Source organism: Anomaloglossus baeobatrachus, chromosome 2 (assembly GCF_048569485.1).
Source record: "Anomaloglossus baeobatrachus isolate aAnoBae1 chromosome 2, aAnoBae1.hap1, whole genome shotgun sequence".
NCBI lineage: Eukaryota > Metazoa > Chordata > Amphibia > Anura > Aromobatidae > Anomaloglossus > Anomaloglossus baeobatrachus.
In genome coordinates this window covers 646,988,200-647,006,486 of record NC_134354.1, presented here as the reverse complement: position 1 = coordinate 647,006,486, position 18,287 = coordinate 646,988,200, and the positions used below count along the sequence as shown (strand labels likewise).

At 49.0% G+C, this 18,287-nt stretch overlaps 1 protein-coding gene across 1 annotated transcript in view; it reads left to right on the top strand.

Annotated features, from left to right (window-relative positions):
* ESYT1 (extended synaptotagmin 1) overlaps window positions 1-18,287 on the top strand; it is a 180,734-nt gene that overhangs the window by 150,142 nt on the left and 12,305 nt on the right. The window contains exons 28-29 of the mRNA XM_075336983.1: window positions 5,866-5,997; window positions 13,616-13,721. Coding sequence (XP_075193098.1) covers window positions 5,866-5,997; window positions 13,616-13,721 — 238 coding nt within the window. The remainder of the gene's footprint in view (window positions 1-5,865; window positions 5,998-13,615; window positions 13,722-18,287) is intronic.

The window sequence follows — 18,287 nt, the reverse complement described above, 5'->3', positions numbered from 1 at the left end:
GATGGTATTGGGAGATCGGTCCCAAAAGGAAACCATCGCCCTCAAAAAATAACAAAACCTTGAAAGGATGTGCCTCCTACAGACACTAAGCTAAAACTGAGGTTGCCTGGCCAGGCCAGGGGGTGTATACTGCAGAGGAGGAGCTATGCTTTTGCATTTACTTAGTGTAAAAGGCAGCTCAGGATCCAGCGTCGCAGGAGGGGGTACGTGGAGGCGACACTCCGCGTTCCCACCCGTTGATGGTATTGGGAGATCGGTCCCAAAAGGAAACCATCGCCCTCAAAAAATAACAAAACCTTGAAAGGATGTGCCTCCTACAGACACTAAGCTAAAACTGAGGTTGCCTGGCCAGGCCAGGGGGTGTATACTGCAGAGGAGGAGCTATGCTTTTGCATTTACTTAGTGTGGTCAGCCCAGAGCCTAGGGCTCCCAGCCCACCGGAATGGGCACAGTTTCTGGCCCAATCCATGGAAAAACTGTCACAGAACCTGGTGCTGGCTATGCAATGTCGTCCTCCACACCCTTCTGGGCTCCTGGACGGAACACAGCCTGAGGATACCCCTATGGAGGATCCTTCTGAGGTAATCCGGGCACATGCTTCACCGGTTGCAGGGACCAGGAAAAGAGCACACGGCCGGGTATCTCCAGCACTCTCTCATGGCCCCCATGGCTCTCCCTCGAGAGCACACAGGGCAGGCTCTCCCACACACTCCACGGCTTCTGAAGAGCTGGAGGAGGGAGAATGCTGTTTGTACCAGGAGGATTCCTTGGTTTCATCCTCCCCAGACGATCAAACTGCAATAGACTCCCTTATAGCAGCAATCAACCAAACTCTTCATGTGGAGGATCCCCCATCCACTACCACTGACCATGCGGTCTCCTTTAAGAGGGCAAGGAAACCCCAAAAGGTTTTCGCTGATAACCCAGAGTTTCAGGATATCCTCACAAAGCAAAGGGAGAAGCCTGACAGGCACTTCGGTAACCAAAAACTCATGGAGTCCCGGTACCCTTTTGCCTCACCTGCCCCTAAGGGCTGGGCCGATCCGCCCCCGGTCTCCCGCCTTGCCACAAAGACGCTCCTGTCTTTACCCGATGGTTCCTCCATCAAGGACCTGACAGACAAGTGGAGCACCTTGCCCGCTCTGTTTTTGAGGCTGCGGGTTCCTCCCTCTTGCCCTCCTTTGCCTCTGTGTGGGTCGCAAAGGCGATCTCGGTCTGGGCAGAATCCCTTAACACTTCGCTTGAGGAATCCCAGCTCACTCATACCTTCACAGAGGTAACAGCTCAAATTGCCGCTGCAGCGGAGTACCTCATCCGGGCCTCCATGGACGCTGCTACCTGCGCAGCGTTTGCCGCCTCAAATACCATAGCCATCCGTAGAGCTCTCTGGCTCCGACAATGGCGAGCGGACTTTGCCTCCAAGAAGTCTCTCATGGGCCTTCCCTTTTTTTCCAGACCGATTGCTTGGCGAACGTCTGGACAAGCTCATTTCTGACGCCACGGGAGGAAAGAGTACCTCCCTCCCCCAGCTGAAGTCCAGGACGTCCTTCACCAGACGTCCACATTCCTCATTCCGCTCCTTTCGGAACTCATTGGTTGGTCAACATCCCGTGCTGTCCCCGCCACCAGCCGTGGACTACGCAGGGACCGACCGACCTCAGCTCTCCCCGAAACACACTTCGTCATGGCAGCTTAGACCGAAACAGTCCAGGACTAGGGAGACTCGGCCACGACGTTTTCCCCCCTCATGACTCCTTCGGCGCCCCGGAAGACACACTCATTGTAGGAGGTCGACTGCGGCTCTTTCAACACATTTGGGCTGCCACCTCAGACGACAAATGGGTCCGAGACCTTGTGTCTTACGGTTACCACATAGAATTTCGGACCCGACCCCCGAGTCGGTTCTTTCTCTCAAACCCCCCAAAGACTCGAAAACGACGCGAAGCTTTTTTCTCAGCAATCCACTTGCTCCAAACAGCAGGAGTGATAATACCTGTCCCAGACGACGAGAAGTTCGGGGGTTTTTATTCCAACCTCTTTGTGGTCCCCAAAAAGGATGGGTCAGTTCGACCCATCCTGGACCTCAAACACCTAATCAAACGTGCACTTACGGAGATTCAGAATGGAGTCCCTAAGGTCCATTATTGCATCCATGGTTGAAGGGGAATTCCTCGCCTCCATAGACATCAGGGACGCGTACCTGCACATACCCATCGCCCCAGATCACCAAAAGTTCCTCCGCTTCGCAATTCAGGACTCCCACTTTCAATTCGTAGCTCTACCCTTCGGCCTTGCCACCACACCAAGGGTCTTCTCCAAAGTCATGGCGGCCGCCATGAGCGTCCTTCACGCCAGGGGAGTAGTCGTTCTCCCTTACTTGGACGACCTCATCAAGGCCCCCTCCTTCCGCGACTGCTCAACCAGCGTACAGATCACTGTGGACACCCTATCCCGCTTAGGGTGGCTAGTGAATCTGGACAAATTATCCCCGATCCCATCACGATCCATCACCTTCCTGGGCATGTCCCTGGACACCCGTCGGGGCTTGATCCTTCTCCCTCAGGACAAGGCGATCGCTCTTCAACGAGCGGTACGCTGCCTTCTACGTCCTCCGTTTCGCTCCACTTGATTCAGCATGAAAGTGCTCAGCAGGATGGTGACGGCTATGGAAGCAGTACCCTTTGCTCAACTGCACCTCCGCCCACTGCAGCTAGCCCTTCTAGCGGCCTGGGACAAGAGCCCCTTCTCCCTGGACAGACATCTTCACCTGACGCCTTCAGTCAGGTACGCACTCCGCTGGTGGCTTCGGTCCCTCATCCCTATCGAAGGGGAGATCTTTTCTCCCAGTGAACTGGCTGGTCTTGACCATGGACGCCAGCCTACTAGGCTGGGGAGCAGTGTACCGGCACCACACTGCTCAAGGACGTTGGACGCCCCAGGAGTCTTTCCTTCCCATCAACATCCTGGAACTTCGCGCGATCTTCCTCGCGCTCAGAGCGTTCTGCCCTCTGCTAGCGGGTCGTCAGATTCGAGTCCAATCGGACAATGCGACAGCTGTAGCCTATATCAATCGGCAGGGGGGCACCCGCAGCAAAGCGGCTTATCTGGAGGCCCACAAGATCCTCAGCTAGGCCGAATCGACGGGATCAGTGATATCAGCGGTACACATACCGGGGGTAGAGAACTGGGCAGAAAGACTTTGAGTCGCCAAGGCCTGGCTGCCGGAGAATGGTCCCTTCACCCAGATGTGTTTCTACACATCTGCACTCGCTGGGGCACACCAGACGTGGACCTAATAGCCTCAAGGTTGAATGCAAAGGTACCCGCGTTCATAGCCAGGTCACGCGACCCGCAGTCCATCGGCGCGGATGCTCTAGTCTGCTCCTGGCACCACTTCCTGCCTTACATATTTCCATCTCTACCCCTGCTGCCGCGGGTAATCAGGAAGATCAAAGCAGAGGGAGTCCCGGTGATACTGATAGCACCGGACTGGCCCAGGCGCGCCTGGTACGCCAAATTAGTACAAATGCTCACAGACGCACCGTGGCGCCTTCCAGACATCCCAGACTTGCTGACCCAAGGGCCCATTTCCCATGAGAACTCCAGAGCCCTGAACCTAACGCCATGGCCATTGAGACCTGGATATTAACAAGAGCGGGATTCTCCCCCGCGGTTATTGCCACCATGATCAGCGCCCGAAAGCCTGCTTCATCCCGCATTTACCACCATACGTGGAAAATCTTCCTTTCATGGTGCAGGCAAACTAACGTCCAGCCTATTCCTCTGGCCATCCCCAAAATTCTCGATTTTCTACAGTCTGGCTTGCAAGCGGGGTTGGCTCTCAGTTCCCTTAAAGGGCAGGTCTCGGCGCTCTCAATCTTCTACCAATGCCGCCTGGCTCAAAAACCGCAAGTCAAGACCTTCCTCCAGGGCGTTTCCCATCTAGTTCCCCCGTACAAACGGTCGCTGGAACCATGGGACCTCAAGCTCGTTCTGGGCGGTCTCCAGAGGTCTCCCTTTGAACCTCTCAAGGAATCCTCCCTTTCTCTTCTGTCCTGGAAGGTAACATTCTTAGTGACAATTACGTCAGACGGGTTTCGGAGCTGGCAGCACTCTCTTGCCGCGAGCCTTTTCTGATCTTTCACCAGGACAAGGTGGTTCTGCGCCCCCTTCCGGATTTCCTTCCAAAGGTTCTTACCCCGTTTCATTTGAACGAGGACCTTGTCCTGCCTTCCTTTTGTTCACACCCAGTTCATAGGGTGGAAAGGTCTCTGCATTCGTTAGACCTCGTCAGAGCTCTCAGATATTACATATCCAGGACAGCCCCCTTTAGGAAAACGGACTTTTTGTTCGTCATTCCTGAGGGGCCTAAGAAGGGACAGGCAGCTTCAAAGGCGACTCTGGCTCGCTGGATCCGCTCTGCGATCCAGGAAGTCTACCGCTTGCAACTCAAGCCCATTCCTAGTGGGCTGCGGGCTCATTCCACGCGAGCAGTTGGCGCTTCGTGGGCCATTCGGCATCAGGCTTCAGTGGAACAGGTGTGTAAGGCTGTGACCTGGTCTAGCCTACACACGTTTTCAAAGCATTACAGAATCCATACCCAGGCTTCAACTGAGGCAAATCTGGGTATGAAAATTCTGCAAACGGCAGTAGAGCACCTCTCTCAGTAGGTGCTCCAGGCTGTCCGGAACTGGTTCCTAGTCCTTGGGTTGTGTTGTCTTCTTTTATGTTTCCCACCCATGGACTGCTTTAGGACGTCCCATGGTCCTGTGTCCCCCAATGAGGCGTCAGAGAAAAACGAATTTTTGTGTACTCACCGTAAAATCGTTTTCTCTTAGCCATCATTGGGGGACACAGCACCCACCCTGTTGCCCTGTTGGGCCTTGGTTCTCTCAGTACCTTATTTGGTTATGACTCTTTTTTTTTTTTTTCTCATGTTCCTCTGTTGAGGTAAGTTTTTACTGTTTTTTTTCCTCCTACTGCTTGTGTACTAAAGCTGAGCTTGCCTGGCCCGGCCAGGGGGTGTATACTGCAGAGGAGGAGCTATGCTTTTGCATCTACTTAGTGTCCTCCTATGGATAGGCAGCATAACACCCATGGTCCTGTGTCCCCCAATGATGGCTAAGAGAAAACGATTTTACGGTGAGTACACAAAAATCCGTTTGTTTATTGATTTGGCTGATTTCTTAGTTTTAATAAAACTTATTTTATGGGTAATTTAATTGTTTTTGGTCTAGCACTTGAGGTACCCTGGTTATACTTTATGGTTTGTTTTCGCCTAGATAACTGCCCACCTCTTTAGGCCTTCAGTGATGACGAGTTTCCTAAGCAAGGGGACTTGGCTAAAGGGCTTGCAGGTGCTGCTGTGAGTCTCCCTGGATGCGGGATCCAGTGTCCTTGCGCTTCTCCAATACTGCAGAGGTAAAGCTGCGTCTTCTTGCAGCATTGGAGAACACACAGCTCTGACCAGCAGCTTAACTGTACCACTGGTCTGAATAGTCAGTAAATCACTGTTCCCAGCAGGCAGGTAGCCAGGATGTAAAGGATGCTCTCCTGAATCATTTTAATTCCGCATCCATGAGACCAGTTTGGCATTTGAATACTAAATATCCTAAAATTATTAAATGGGCTACTATATATATATAATTTTATTTATTTTTTTAAAGCTGGGGTTTGGTTTTTTTGGGGTTTTTTTGGGGGTTTTGTTTTTGTCCTTTGGCAATGCAAACTAATGACTTTAGTTACTTTTATTCTTTACAGCATTAGCCTAATAGTTTGCACATAACATTAGAGAGCTGCAAATGTATTTTTTGATGGTTTATTGTGATGTTAATTTATTATGGCCCCTTTTTTAACTCCTCTTAGGAATTTAAGCGTACGTTCCAAGGACCTTCCTGATCCATACTTGTCAGCTATCTTGTTGCCAGATAGAAATCGGACCACAAAACGGAAAACAAGTGTGAAGAAACGGACTCTTAACCCAGAGTTTAATGAAAAGTAAGAGTTCTCTTCACATGCAGAAAGTTGTGACTTTATTAAGTGATAATCTTTTGTTAAAGTGACCACATTATGATGGGCACGTCAGGCTCATATGTGGCTGATCTACGTTCTGCTGGTGAATAATACAGATTTTTCTAACTGTTCTGAGACGTTGTGATACAGTAGATGGACCAACTCCAACAAATCTGCATGAGTTGTCAGGGCCTACTAGGACAATTACAGTTTTGTCCAATCTCAAAGTTGTACTGTTCTCTAATGGGACAATCATAGAATTCTACAGGGCCACACAATACCGCTGTATGCTTCCATTGGAAGCCACATTACAAGACACATTATCCTCTAGATTTGCTTCTTGTAAGGTAGGTTCCAGCATTATACACCAACATTTGGAGTGGCACCAGCTCCATATGAAACAGCGACAAGGACAAGGCTTTGTCTTGTCCATGGGAGAATCCTCCGGTTTGCTTCTTTGCAGTGGAATGTCACTTACTCCCTACACATGATCAGTAGTTTGCACAATATACTTGTTTCACTATCTACAGACAAAGGAAGCATCTCATTTATTTTACAAACTACCCAATATTTGCTTGTATTTGATAAGTGGCCCCCAGAGTCAATGTTACTGGTGGGCCCTTGCCTTCCCAGTTTGACACAGTTTGTCAGTACAAGGACTCCATATTTTAAAATATAAACTACATACACTATTGTTTATTATCATAGCGTCATTTATTCTATGGTCCTTTACACGTGAAAGTGGCACACGTAATAGAGTAAAGTATAAGAATAGTCAACCATATAAGTCACCGACTGGTACAGCAGGAGAGCAGACCCTGCTCGCGAGGGCTCAGTCTACAAGAGTTGATTGAGGATACAATAGGTGAGGGCAGAGGTGGTCGTGCAGCGGTATAGTGGACTGAAGTTTACTGCAGGTTGTAGGCTTGTCGCAAGAGGTAGGTCTTCAGGTTCCTTTTGAAGGTTGCCACATTATTATTACAGCAATCTCTGACAACTGATGAGACTGATATATTTGGGAGTCCATGTCAGAATGGCTTTATAACATTTTTCAACATTTAAAGGGGTGGTTCACCCATTTTTTTTATTTTCTGTAGGAGTTCTACTTACCTTTCTAGGCGTTTTCTCCATTGGCTTCTGTTTCCAATTCTGGCACTGAGCGGCGCTATCCTGCACGCTCAGTGCTGGTCACATGACCCCCTGGAGCTGTGGCCGCCAGTATCCTCTGACGTCCCGGCATTTCCGGGCTCTCAAACAAGACGGGTACGTCAGAGGAGGCTGGCACCACTCACATTGAGTGACAGGGCTGTGGGCGGTGACAACCGCACATCACAGCCCAGTATCGAGGGGCGGATCCGGAGGACGTCAGTGTGGAGCCGGCGTCCTGCAGATGGTGAGGCACGGGGCGCCAGTGTGCAGTACGGGGGGGAGTTCTTCAGCTGAATCCCCCCCCTGCACGTATGTGATCACACTGTCCACCCGCCCGCTCTGCTACGATGTCAGGAGAGCGGCCGGTGTCGGGCAGTGTGATCATCTGCTCCTCCCAGCAGCAAGACACGGACAGGCATGTCACCGCTGTGCTCTGCCATCTGTCCTGCTGCATGGGACCAACTGTCTGCACTCTGTCACCTGCACCACAAGTCACAGAGTGGAGACAGTTGGTGACAGAGCACCTCTGCTCCCCCTTCTTTCCCCACTCTCTTCTCTCCCCCCACTCTTCTCTGCCCCCCTCTTATCCCTCTCTCCTCTCCCCTCTCTTCCCTCGCTCTCTCCCCCCCCTCGCCCTCTCCCCCCCTCGCCCTCTCCCCCCCTCGCTCTCTCCCCCCCTCGCTCTCTCCCCCCCTCGCTCTCTCCCCCCCTCGCTCTCCCCCCCTCGCTCTCTCCCCCCCTCGCGCTCTCCCCCCCTCGCGCTCTCCCCCCCCTCGCGCTCTCCCCCCCTCGCGCTCTCCCCCCCTCGCGCTCTCCCCCCCTCGCTCTCTCCCCCCCTCGCTCTCTCCCCCCCTCGCTCTCTCCCCCCCTCGCTCTCTCCCCCCCTCGCTCTCTCCCCCCCTCGCTCTCTCCCCCCCTCGCTCTCTCCCCCCCTCGCTCTCTCCCCCCTCGCGCTCTCCCCCCCTCGCGCTCTCCCCCCTCGCGCTCTCCCCCCCTCGCGCTCTCCCCCCTCGCGCTCTCTCCCCCCCGCGCTCTCTTTTCCTCCCCCCCGCGCTCTCTTTTCCTCCCCCCCGCGCTCTCTTTTCCTCCCCCCCGCGCTCTCTTTTCCTCCCCCCCGCGCTCTCTTTTCCTCCCCCCCGCGCTCTCTTTTCCTCCCCCCCGCGTTCTTTTCCTCCCCCGCCTCGCTCTTTTCCTTCCCCCCCGCGCTCTCTTTTCCTTCCCCCCCGCGCTCTCTTTTCCTTCCCCCCCGCGCTCTCTTTTCCTCCCCCCCGCGTTCTTTTCCTCCCCCGCCTCGCTCTTTTCCTTCCCCCCCGCGCTCTTTTCCTTCCCCCCCGCGCTCTCTTTTCCTTCCCCCCCGCGCTCTCTTTTCCTCCCCCCCGCGCTCTCTTTTCCTCCCCCCCGCGCTCTCTTGTCCTCCCCCCCTCGCTCTCTCTCTTTTCCCTCGCTCTCTCCTGGCATGGTCAGTACAGAAATCTCTCCATCGTGGAGGGGTGAGAGGGAGTAATAAACATGGAGTCCCTACTGTGTCTGTATTTATTTCTAATAGTTTTTTTCTCTGTGTGGTCTTTTTTTTCTTTTTTAAACCCTTTATTGGAGATTCTTAATGGCCAGGTCAAACTTGGCCTGACATTAAGAATCTCGGGCTTTATACCAGCTGGTAAAAATCTTGGTAGATAATGTTTACATGTATATTTCGGATGATGGAAGAAAAAAAAAAAAAGTATATAAATTTAATTAATTTAATTATAATATAATATGAGATTTATATATTTTTTATTGTTGAATTTTTGTATTGTTGTTTTGTATGTTATCTACCCCATGTTGGCACATGTGTTTTCTGATTAAGCACACTCCTCCCATTGGTAGGAGTGAGTTTAAATACTTGTGAGCAAGATCTATTCACTTAGGCTTGACGCAGGCAGCGTTCGAAACGCGTAGCCTTATGCCACATATGGGCTCCCTATTTTTGTCATTGTGTCATTTTTCACGTCCTAAATAAAATTGCAGCAGTTTTACTATTCCAGAAGCTGGATATTTTTTCATAAACATGGAGTCCCTACTGTGTCTGTGTATTTATTTCTAATAAAGTTTTTTTTTTCTCTGTGTGGTCTTTTTTTTTTTTTTTTTAAACCCTTTATTGGAGATTCTTAATGGCCAGGTCAAACTTGGCCTGACATTAAGAATCTCGGGCTTTATAACAGCTGGTAAAACATAGCTGGTATTAACCCCTTATTACCCAGCGTGCCACCTGCCACCAGGGCCACTGAAGAGTTGGATACAGCGCCAGAAGATGGCGCTTCTATGAAAGCGCCATTTTCTGGGGCGGCTGTGGACTGCAATTCGCAGCGGGGGGGCCCAGAAAGTTTGATCACCCTTCACTGCGGATTCCAATCCCCAGCTGCATAGTTGTATCTGTCTGGACTCAAAAATTCGGCGAAGCCCATGTCATTTTTTTTTTTTTTAATTATTTCATGAAATTCATGAAATACAAAAAAGAAAAAAAAAAGGGCTTCTCTATATTTTTGGTTTCCAGCCGGGTACAAATAGGCAGCTGGGGGTTGGGGCCAGCCCGTAGCTGCCTGCTGTACCTGGCTAGCATACAAAAATATGGCGAAGCCCACTTCATTTTTTTAAAAAAGTTTTCAGGCAAAAACCTTTATAAAAAAAAAATGCTTCCCTGGATTTCTATTGCCAGTGAAAGTAACACCAAGCAGCTGGGGTTAGCAGCCAGTAGCTGCTTGGGTTACCCTTAACAATAGAAAATGCAGCGGGAGCCCACAAACAATGTGTTTTTGTTTTTTTTTTTTTTTTCTTTTTTATTTTTAATGAATTTTTTTTAAAAAAAAAAAAATCGACATGGGCTTCGCCCATCGAGCACCAGAGCATTTTACTGCTCAATTCATCCCAAGTAATCAGATGACTGCAGTGTCTGCCAATTACTTGTTATGTGTCCCCCTGCATCCATTGCAGCGTGTACGGGCTGTGAGGTCAGCGGAGTTCACTCCAGCACTGGAGTCAGCTGATCTGAACTCGGCTGAACTCCAGCCTGCACATGCTGCGATGGATGCAGGGGGACATAGAACAAGTAAGGTCTAAGCCACATGGCGAGAGGAGTGCGATCAAACATCGCATTCCACTCGGACCAATATTAGCCTGTGTGTCAGCACACATGAGTGATTATTTTCTCCGCCCTAATTGGACCGAGAAAACAATCGCAGCATGCTACAACTGTAATGCAAGACTCTCTTTTACCCATTCAAGTGTATGTGGTGGGAGAAAAATCGCACTGCACTTGCGGTACATTGGTGGACTACGGAGGAGAGAGGGAGAGAAATCCCTCCCACCCCTCCTCAGTGCTGGCCCACCCCTCGATTGCCGGTCCGCCCCCGCAGGTGAGGTCTGCTCGCAGAGTCGGACCTCAGTCGCAGGGACACACGCATGACACTCAGCTCTGCTGTACTGAGCGTGAGCCAAGTGTAATGCGAGGGGATCGCAGTAATTCCCGTGTGGCCCCAGCCTAATCGGCCGACATTTGAGTCAGCTGATCTGAACTCAGCTGAAGTCCTGTACACACAGCCCACACACGGTCACATGTGACCGGCAGCAGGCAGCGACTGCTGTTAAGGCTACATTCACATGACCGTTCCGTTTTTGCGGGCCACAAAAAACGGTCCTTTTTTTCATGGATGCATCCTAGTGGCATCCGTGTGACATCTGCGTGCCTTCCGTTTTTTTTGCGGACCGCAAAAAATGGAAGCAGCAAGAAAGATAAATAGATGAGTAGATATAGAGATGAATAGATATAGAGACAGAGAGAGATAGAGGAATGAATAAATGGATGGATAGATAGATAAGAAATACATATATAATGTCTTACCCCCTGCATATTCTAAGCTGACACCCTTTTGTGACTTTCATGTGGCACTAAGGGGTGCTTAGCCTTGTATTTAGCCAAAAAATAAATAAATAAATAAATAAAAAAAATGACATGCGGTCCCCCTATCTTTTGTAGCCAGCTAGGGTAAAGCAAACGGCTGCAGCCTGCAAACCACAGCTGGCAGCTTCACCTTGGCTGGTAATCCAAAACAGAGGGCATCCCACGCTGTTATTTTAAATTAAATAAATAATTTAAAACAACACGGGGTCCCCCAAAATTGGATCACCAGCCAAGGTAAAGCGGACAGCTGTGGTCTGGTATTCTCAGACTAGGGAGGTTCACAGTTATTGGACACTCCCCAGCCTAAAAATAGCAGGCTGCAGCCGCCCCAGAACTAGCGCATCCATTAAATATGCCAGTCCTGGTGCTTCGCGCCATCTCATCCCGTTGCCCTGGTGCGGTGGCAAACCGGGTAATATATGGGGTTAATACCAGATGTGTAATGTCACCTGGCATCAAGCCCTGGAGTTAGTGATGTCAGGCGTTTATCAGATACCCGACATCACCAACCCAGGCAGTAATAAAAAAAAAAGACAACAAACACATGTTTATTTGAAAAAACACTCCCCAACACATTCCCTCTTTCACCAATTTATTAGAAAGAAAAACAAATCCAGGTCTGGTGTAATCCAAGGGGGTCCCACGATGATCCATACCATAGTCAATGAAGAACAGAATGTTCCCTATTTGCTGGGAGAGCCGTGCAGTGACCTGAGCTAACATCAATAGGTCAGCCCAGGTCACTGCAGGGCATCACGAGTGCTGCTATCAGGAGGTTAGCGAGGTATATTACCTGCGATGATCGCTGAACTCCTGACAGCAGCGCTGTCACTGAGTTCAATGACCGCCACCTTCACAAACCAAGTATCGCAAGCGGCCCGTGACGTCACCACTAGTCACAGTATCGGGTCGACAGCGAGAGGTGATGTGACAAGCGGCGGGCATAGAAGGCAGTGACGACCGCTGACGTCAGGAGGGCAGGACTTCATCACCGTAGGTAATGAAATTACTAACCTCTTGACGGTAGCGCTGGTCATCCCCGCGGCTGCTGACACTGCAGTGCGGGCCGCTGCTGACACTGCTGAGCGGGCAGCCGCGGGGCTGGGGCTGGAGCGTGACACTGACTGCACGGGCACCCGACGGAAGTCACATGGAAGTGCTTCCGTGTTGCTTCCGGGAATTTTGCGGACCCATTGACTTGTATTGAGTCACGGTTCGTTATTACGGAACAGAATAGGACATGTTCCATAATAACGGAGCGGATATCCGATGTGTTTTTTTTTGTAGGATCGGATGCACATGGAAGTGCTACCGTGTACCATCCGATCCTACACAAAAGACATTGAAAAGATGGTCCTGTCTGTGGGGCCGCAAAAAAACAGGAACTGACCAGGACACACGGAACGGTCATGTGAATGAGCCCACCTGCAGCCATTGCAGCGTGTGCGGGCTGTGAGATCAGGAGTCAGCTGATTCCAGTGCCGGACGATAAATTCTGTGTCCCGCTGCAGAAGGATCCAGTAAAATAACGGTTGCATGCGCTGCACATTTAATCCACAGGATCCGGTCATATGCGGTTTGCGGATGATACGGACGACACAGACTAGGCAAGAGGGAAAAAAGCAATCTCATCACCCCGGCACTTTTTTTTCCCCAATTATTTTTTTCACATGTTGCGCAGACTAATAATCATAATTTCTGTACACACACACACACACACACACACACACACACACACACACACACACACACACACACACACACACACTCACACACAAACACACTCACACTACACACACACACACTGTATATACGCACACACACACTTTCTTCCCCTGGCTGTGCAGAGCTGCTGTATCTGTGATTTTCTCTCTGGGCATCAACTGGGAAGAGGCAGGGAGGAGGGTTTGGTCGGAGAGCAGAGTGGGTGTATTAGACACAATGGGTGTGTTAGATAAGCTAGACACCGCCCTAGAGCCACAAAGAGTTCTGGGACTTGTAGGAACTGAACACAGGAAGTCAGAGGAGAGATTAACCCCATCAGAGCTGGAGCCAGCAATGAGCATGTGCTGCTGGTGCACAATAAAAGGTAATTTTGCTGAAAAAACATAATAGATGTGTTGAGGGGCACATATTAGCAAGATTTATCAGAAAAAAAAAATCAGTTTTGCTAACTGGACAACTTCTTTAAACTCAATTGGTGGCTCCTCAGAGTTCCTCCTCCATGCTGCTTTTGAATCTCGCATTGCTTAGTACAAACTGCAACTGTCCATGTGCATGAGATCTCTCATATTCAAAAGGGTTGTCCAGTGAAAACAAACTATCATCTGTCCATAGGATAGGCGATAAGTTTCTGATCAGTGGATGTCCCCTCTAGTGAGACCCACACCAATCGACAGATCGGTCAATTTTTATCCCCAACGTGGAGCTTTAATTCCTGGTACTAAATGATGTAGAAACCAGACAATCCCTTTTAAGCTAGATGCCATTAACATTCCTTAACTCTCATTACTGTAGGTTGGAGTGGGAAATACCATTGGAGGAAGCAACAAAGAGGAAGCTAGAAATCTCAGTGAAAAACAACGTGTCCTTCATGTCAAGAGAAAAAGAGCTGCTTGGAAAGGTACAGTTTGAGGCGAGACATCAATTACTCTAGCTAATGACTAAAACCGTTTTATTAGCTATTAACAAAATTTTATATATAGCAGTATATCCCATTCTAAAGTTATGCATACCTCATTTTAATTTTGCATTACTATTTCATGAGCAAAACTTGCCTTACATTTGCTTATTATGGTAACTGATCTTTTTAGAAGAAGAAATGATCTAACGAGAGAAGTCCTGGTTAGAAAAGAAAAGGCAGGAGGGTCATCAGAATTTTGGTGCAATTCTCTCGTGAAGGTCTAATTGCTATTATACCCTCAATCACCAGAACGAGGGTCCCAAAATTCCCAGTTTGGATGTGCTCAATTCACTGTTGAGTTGATCATAATCATGTGTTTGTGTGTATGTGCTCTCTTCTGTACAGGGGATACCTGCGACTTTTCTCCTCTATGAACTCCGATAAAGATGATTCCTAGCTCCTAGTCTGTCTTTCACTCCTCCCATACCTCCATTCAGAGTGATCACCTAACAACTTAATAGGAATAGTTGATCCATACAGAAGTCAGTGGCTGCCAAATCATCAAGACCAGTTTTGTTAATACCAGTCTTGAGAAGGGGGTGTAGTAGATGTAGTTGCACAAATTCATTGAGACGCAACAACTTATCATGAAATAGGCAAGCTGGCGTCAAAATGCCAAAAGCTGCCACGTTTTTATGCAATCTCTCGTTGCAAAAACATTTTGCAACTTTTTTTAATTTACATTACATTTCATGCGTAAACACCTTCATGTATTGGCCCAAGGTCAGATTTTCCTTTAACTTTCATATGCTGTGGTCAATGTAGAAAAACATCCATGATAACCTGGACTATAATATATATATTTCTGTCAAGCATATAGAATGCTTTTAAAATAAATAATATTAAAGAGCAGTGTCAAAACAATATTTTATGTTCATGAAGAAACCTTATCCAAAGCTTGTGTAGACCAAAATGGAAACTTAGTTATCCTGAAAAAAAGCCAAAACCCTCATACAGCTACAGAAACAAAAGGGTCTTGGAATGCAGCAACACAGAATCGGATTATACATGTGAAGGCATGGGTTAAATTACATATACAGTATTTTGCACATTTTTAGACCGGTGTGTGAAAAATTGTTGCAAAGTTTGAATGCTTACCAAAATAGAAGGAAGTATTCATAGTTTTTTATCAATTAAAAAAAGAGTGAACAAAAGAGAATCGGTCATGTTTTTTCTTATTAGTAATGCAATGTGCATCACTAAAATGGTGTTCTCTAACAAATATTCCCTGTATTTTTCTAAAAACAAAAAAAAAACACTTTTTATCATTAGGTGAATGCATCACAGACATTCTCTTTCAGTCATTGGGGTGGCGCTTTGTAGCATTTCAGTCACGGTCCTCTTCAAATTATGCACTCCCATTGCAGTCTGTTTGCAATGATTGGCCCACCTTCACAGCAATCTCCTAATAAATTCTGCTCTTGCTCACTGCCCATCACCTCCCCGGGCACGCGCACTGAATCTGAGTGTGTCCCCAGCTTCATTTCATCTGTGCGCATGCTCCGGAGCCTTTTATTATGGAGCCTTTCATTACTTACTGTACTTCTTGTTAGTGGTAAACTTAGGATGAGTTTTTTTGCCTCCATTTTTGAAAATATAGGAAATAGTTTGAAAATTTCACAAATTTTCACCTTTTAATTTTTATGCCCTTAAACAAGAGTTAGGTCACACAAAATGGTTAATAAATAACATTTCCCACTTGTCTACATTACATCAGCATCATTTTTGAAGCATAATATTTTTTCTTTGTTAGGAAGTTAGAAGGGTTAAAAGTTTATCAGCAAATTTTCATATATTCAACACAATTTACAAAACCAATTATTTTTTTATGGAAAAATTTGATATTACTTTGATGGGCCTATGTGACAGAAAATACCCAAAACTTGATCCATACAAAACAGGAAATATGAGGAAATAAAGAGAATTTTGTTACTTACCGTAAATTCTTTTTCTTATAGTTCCGTCATGGGAGACCCAAACCATGGGGTGTATAGCTACTGCCCCCGGAGGACACACAAAGTTACTACACTCAAAAACGTGTAGCTCCTCCCTCCTAGCATATACACCCCCTGCTAGCCAGATCTAGCCAGTTTAGTGCAAAAGCTGAAGGAGGACATCCACCCACAAGAAGAGACAGAGTAAAATCCGGAAGAACCGGAACCTCTGTCTACAACAATAACAGCCGGTGAAGACACACGGAACAAGAAACCTGCCAATAGGCAATAGGGAGGGTGCTGGGTCTCCCATGACGGAACTATAAGAAAAAGAATTTACGGTAAGTAACAAAATTCTCTTTTTCTTTATCGTTCCTATGGGAGACCCAAACCATGGGACGTTCAATAGCAGTCCATGGGTGGGAATAAACAGACAACTGAGAAGCAGGCAAACCTAACTTCACAAATGGGCGACAGACGCCGGAAAAATGCGTCTGCCCAAGCCCACGTCTGCCAAAGCATGAGCATGCCTTGGGTAGTGCTTCGAAAAAGTATGCAGACTAATTCGAGCTGCAGACTGACAGACCTACTGAGCCGTAACCTGGTGCCTGAAAGCCCAAAAAAGGCGCCGACAGGTCTGACCAAATGTGCTCTGATCCCCGGCGGGGAAGGCACTTGAGTACACTTGTAGGTCTCGGAAATGGCCGACCTAAGCCAACGATCAGGGTCTGCTTAGATGCCGAGAGACCGCTACGCTGACGAACAGTCAGCACCAGAGAGGTGCACCGCCTAATAACGGCGGTGCGAGACACATAGATCCGGAGCGCCCGCACCAGATCCAGGATATGCAACGCTTCCTCAAGCGATGAACAGGAGCCGGACAAAAGGAAGGCAGGAAAATTGCCCCGGATAAGGTGGAAGCAGTAACCGCCTTAGGGAAAAAAGTCCGGAGTCGGATGAAGACCACCTTGTCTTGATGCAAAAGACCAAAAAAGGGGGTGACTCCGAGAGAGTGCAGCCAGAACTCTCTGGCGGGAAATTATAGCCACTAGAAAGACTACTTTCTGTGAAAGATAAAACAAAGAAACCTCCCCAAGAGGCGCAAAGGGGGGTTTCCGGGAACCGGGAGGACCGGATTAAGGTCCCAGGTCTCCATAGGCCGCCGGAAAGGCGGAATGATGTGAGATGCGCCCTTAAAGGAGCGCACCGGAGCCAGCCGGACGATACGCCGCTGGCACATACTGACAGAGCCGAGACCTGTCCCTTAACGAGGGATAGTCCTAGCTGTAGACCGGACTGTGGAAGGGACAGGAAGGTCGGCAAGGCCAAAAAGGTCAAAGGACACTTTGGAGCTCGAGTCATAGTGGAGATGACTTCAGGAAGGATATCAGAAGTCGCCAAGATCCAGGACTCAAGAGCTACGCCGTCAATCTGAGAATCCAGAATTCTGACGGGAAAAAACGGACCTCTTGAAAAAAGGTCTGAACGGTCCGGAAGATGCCATTGCAACCCAACGGACAGAAGGAGCAGGTCAGAGTACCAAGCCTGCTTGGGTCAGTCTGGAAGAATGACCCGACGGCCCCCTTTACCGATCTTGCGCAGGACTCTGGACAAGAGGTAGAGGGTGAAATTCGTAAAGAGACAAAGCTGGGATCAAACATGAACCAGTGTGTCTACCGCAAAACCTGAGGATTGTGGACCACGGTTGGACAGCTGAAATAGCCTGCCTCGTAGTTTTCACATCTAGGATGTGGACTGCGGATACGGTGGACTAGGAGTCCCTTGTCCACTGAAGAATGTTGAGCCGCCAAGATTGCCAGGCGGCTGAGTGTCCCGCCCTGGAAGCTGATGTAGGAAAACGCTGTCACGTTGTCCGACTGGACTCGAATGTGCCTAGCCGCCCACAGATGGTGAAGGCTTAGAGAGCCAGAAATACAGCTCTGATTTCCAGCACATTGATCCAGAGGGCTGATTCGGACAGAGTCCAAGCGCCCTGCGCTCCACGGTGGAGATATACTGCTCCTAAGGCGGATAGGCTAGCATCCTGGTGAGGATCACCCGGGACGGGCCAGAAAGGAGCGCCCCTGAGACAGAGTGGCCGAAGCCACCACTGAAACGAACCCCTGGTCAGTGGCGAAGCCACCACCCCGTGGGAGGAGTGAGTTCGCTTGTACAGCGGAAAACATCCAGTCTCAGAGGACGCAGGAAAAACTGGGCAAGGAACCGCTTCCATTGACGCCCTGAGAACCTCTGGTTCGAAGTCAGAGTGGACTTGGACAGAAAGACAAGCCACCCGAATAGGTCAGAGTGGCGAGAGTGAGCGAAGCACTCTGCTAAGAGTCAGCACTGGATGAAGCCCCGACAAGAAGGCCGTCCAGGGCAAAAGATCACTGCCAAACCCTAGGGAGGCAGGACCCTAATCACAGCTGCCCCAATGAGAATACTCGAGGGGCCTTGGCTAACCCCAAGGGAAGAGCCACGAATTGGACCACTCCGATTGTCAAAACGTAGTCAACGCTGGTGTGAAACTGCGATTGACTCCTGCCGATAGGCATCTCTGATGCCGATGGCT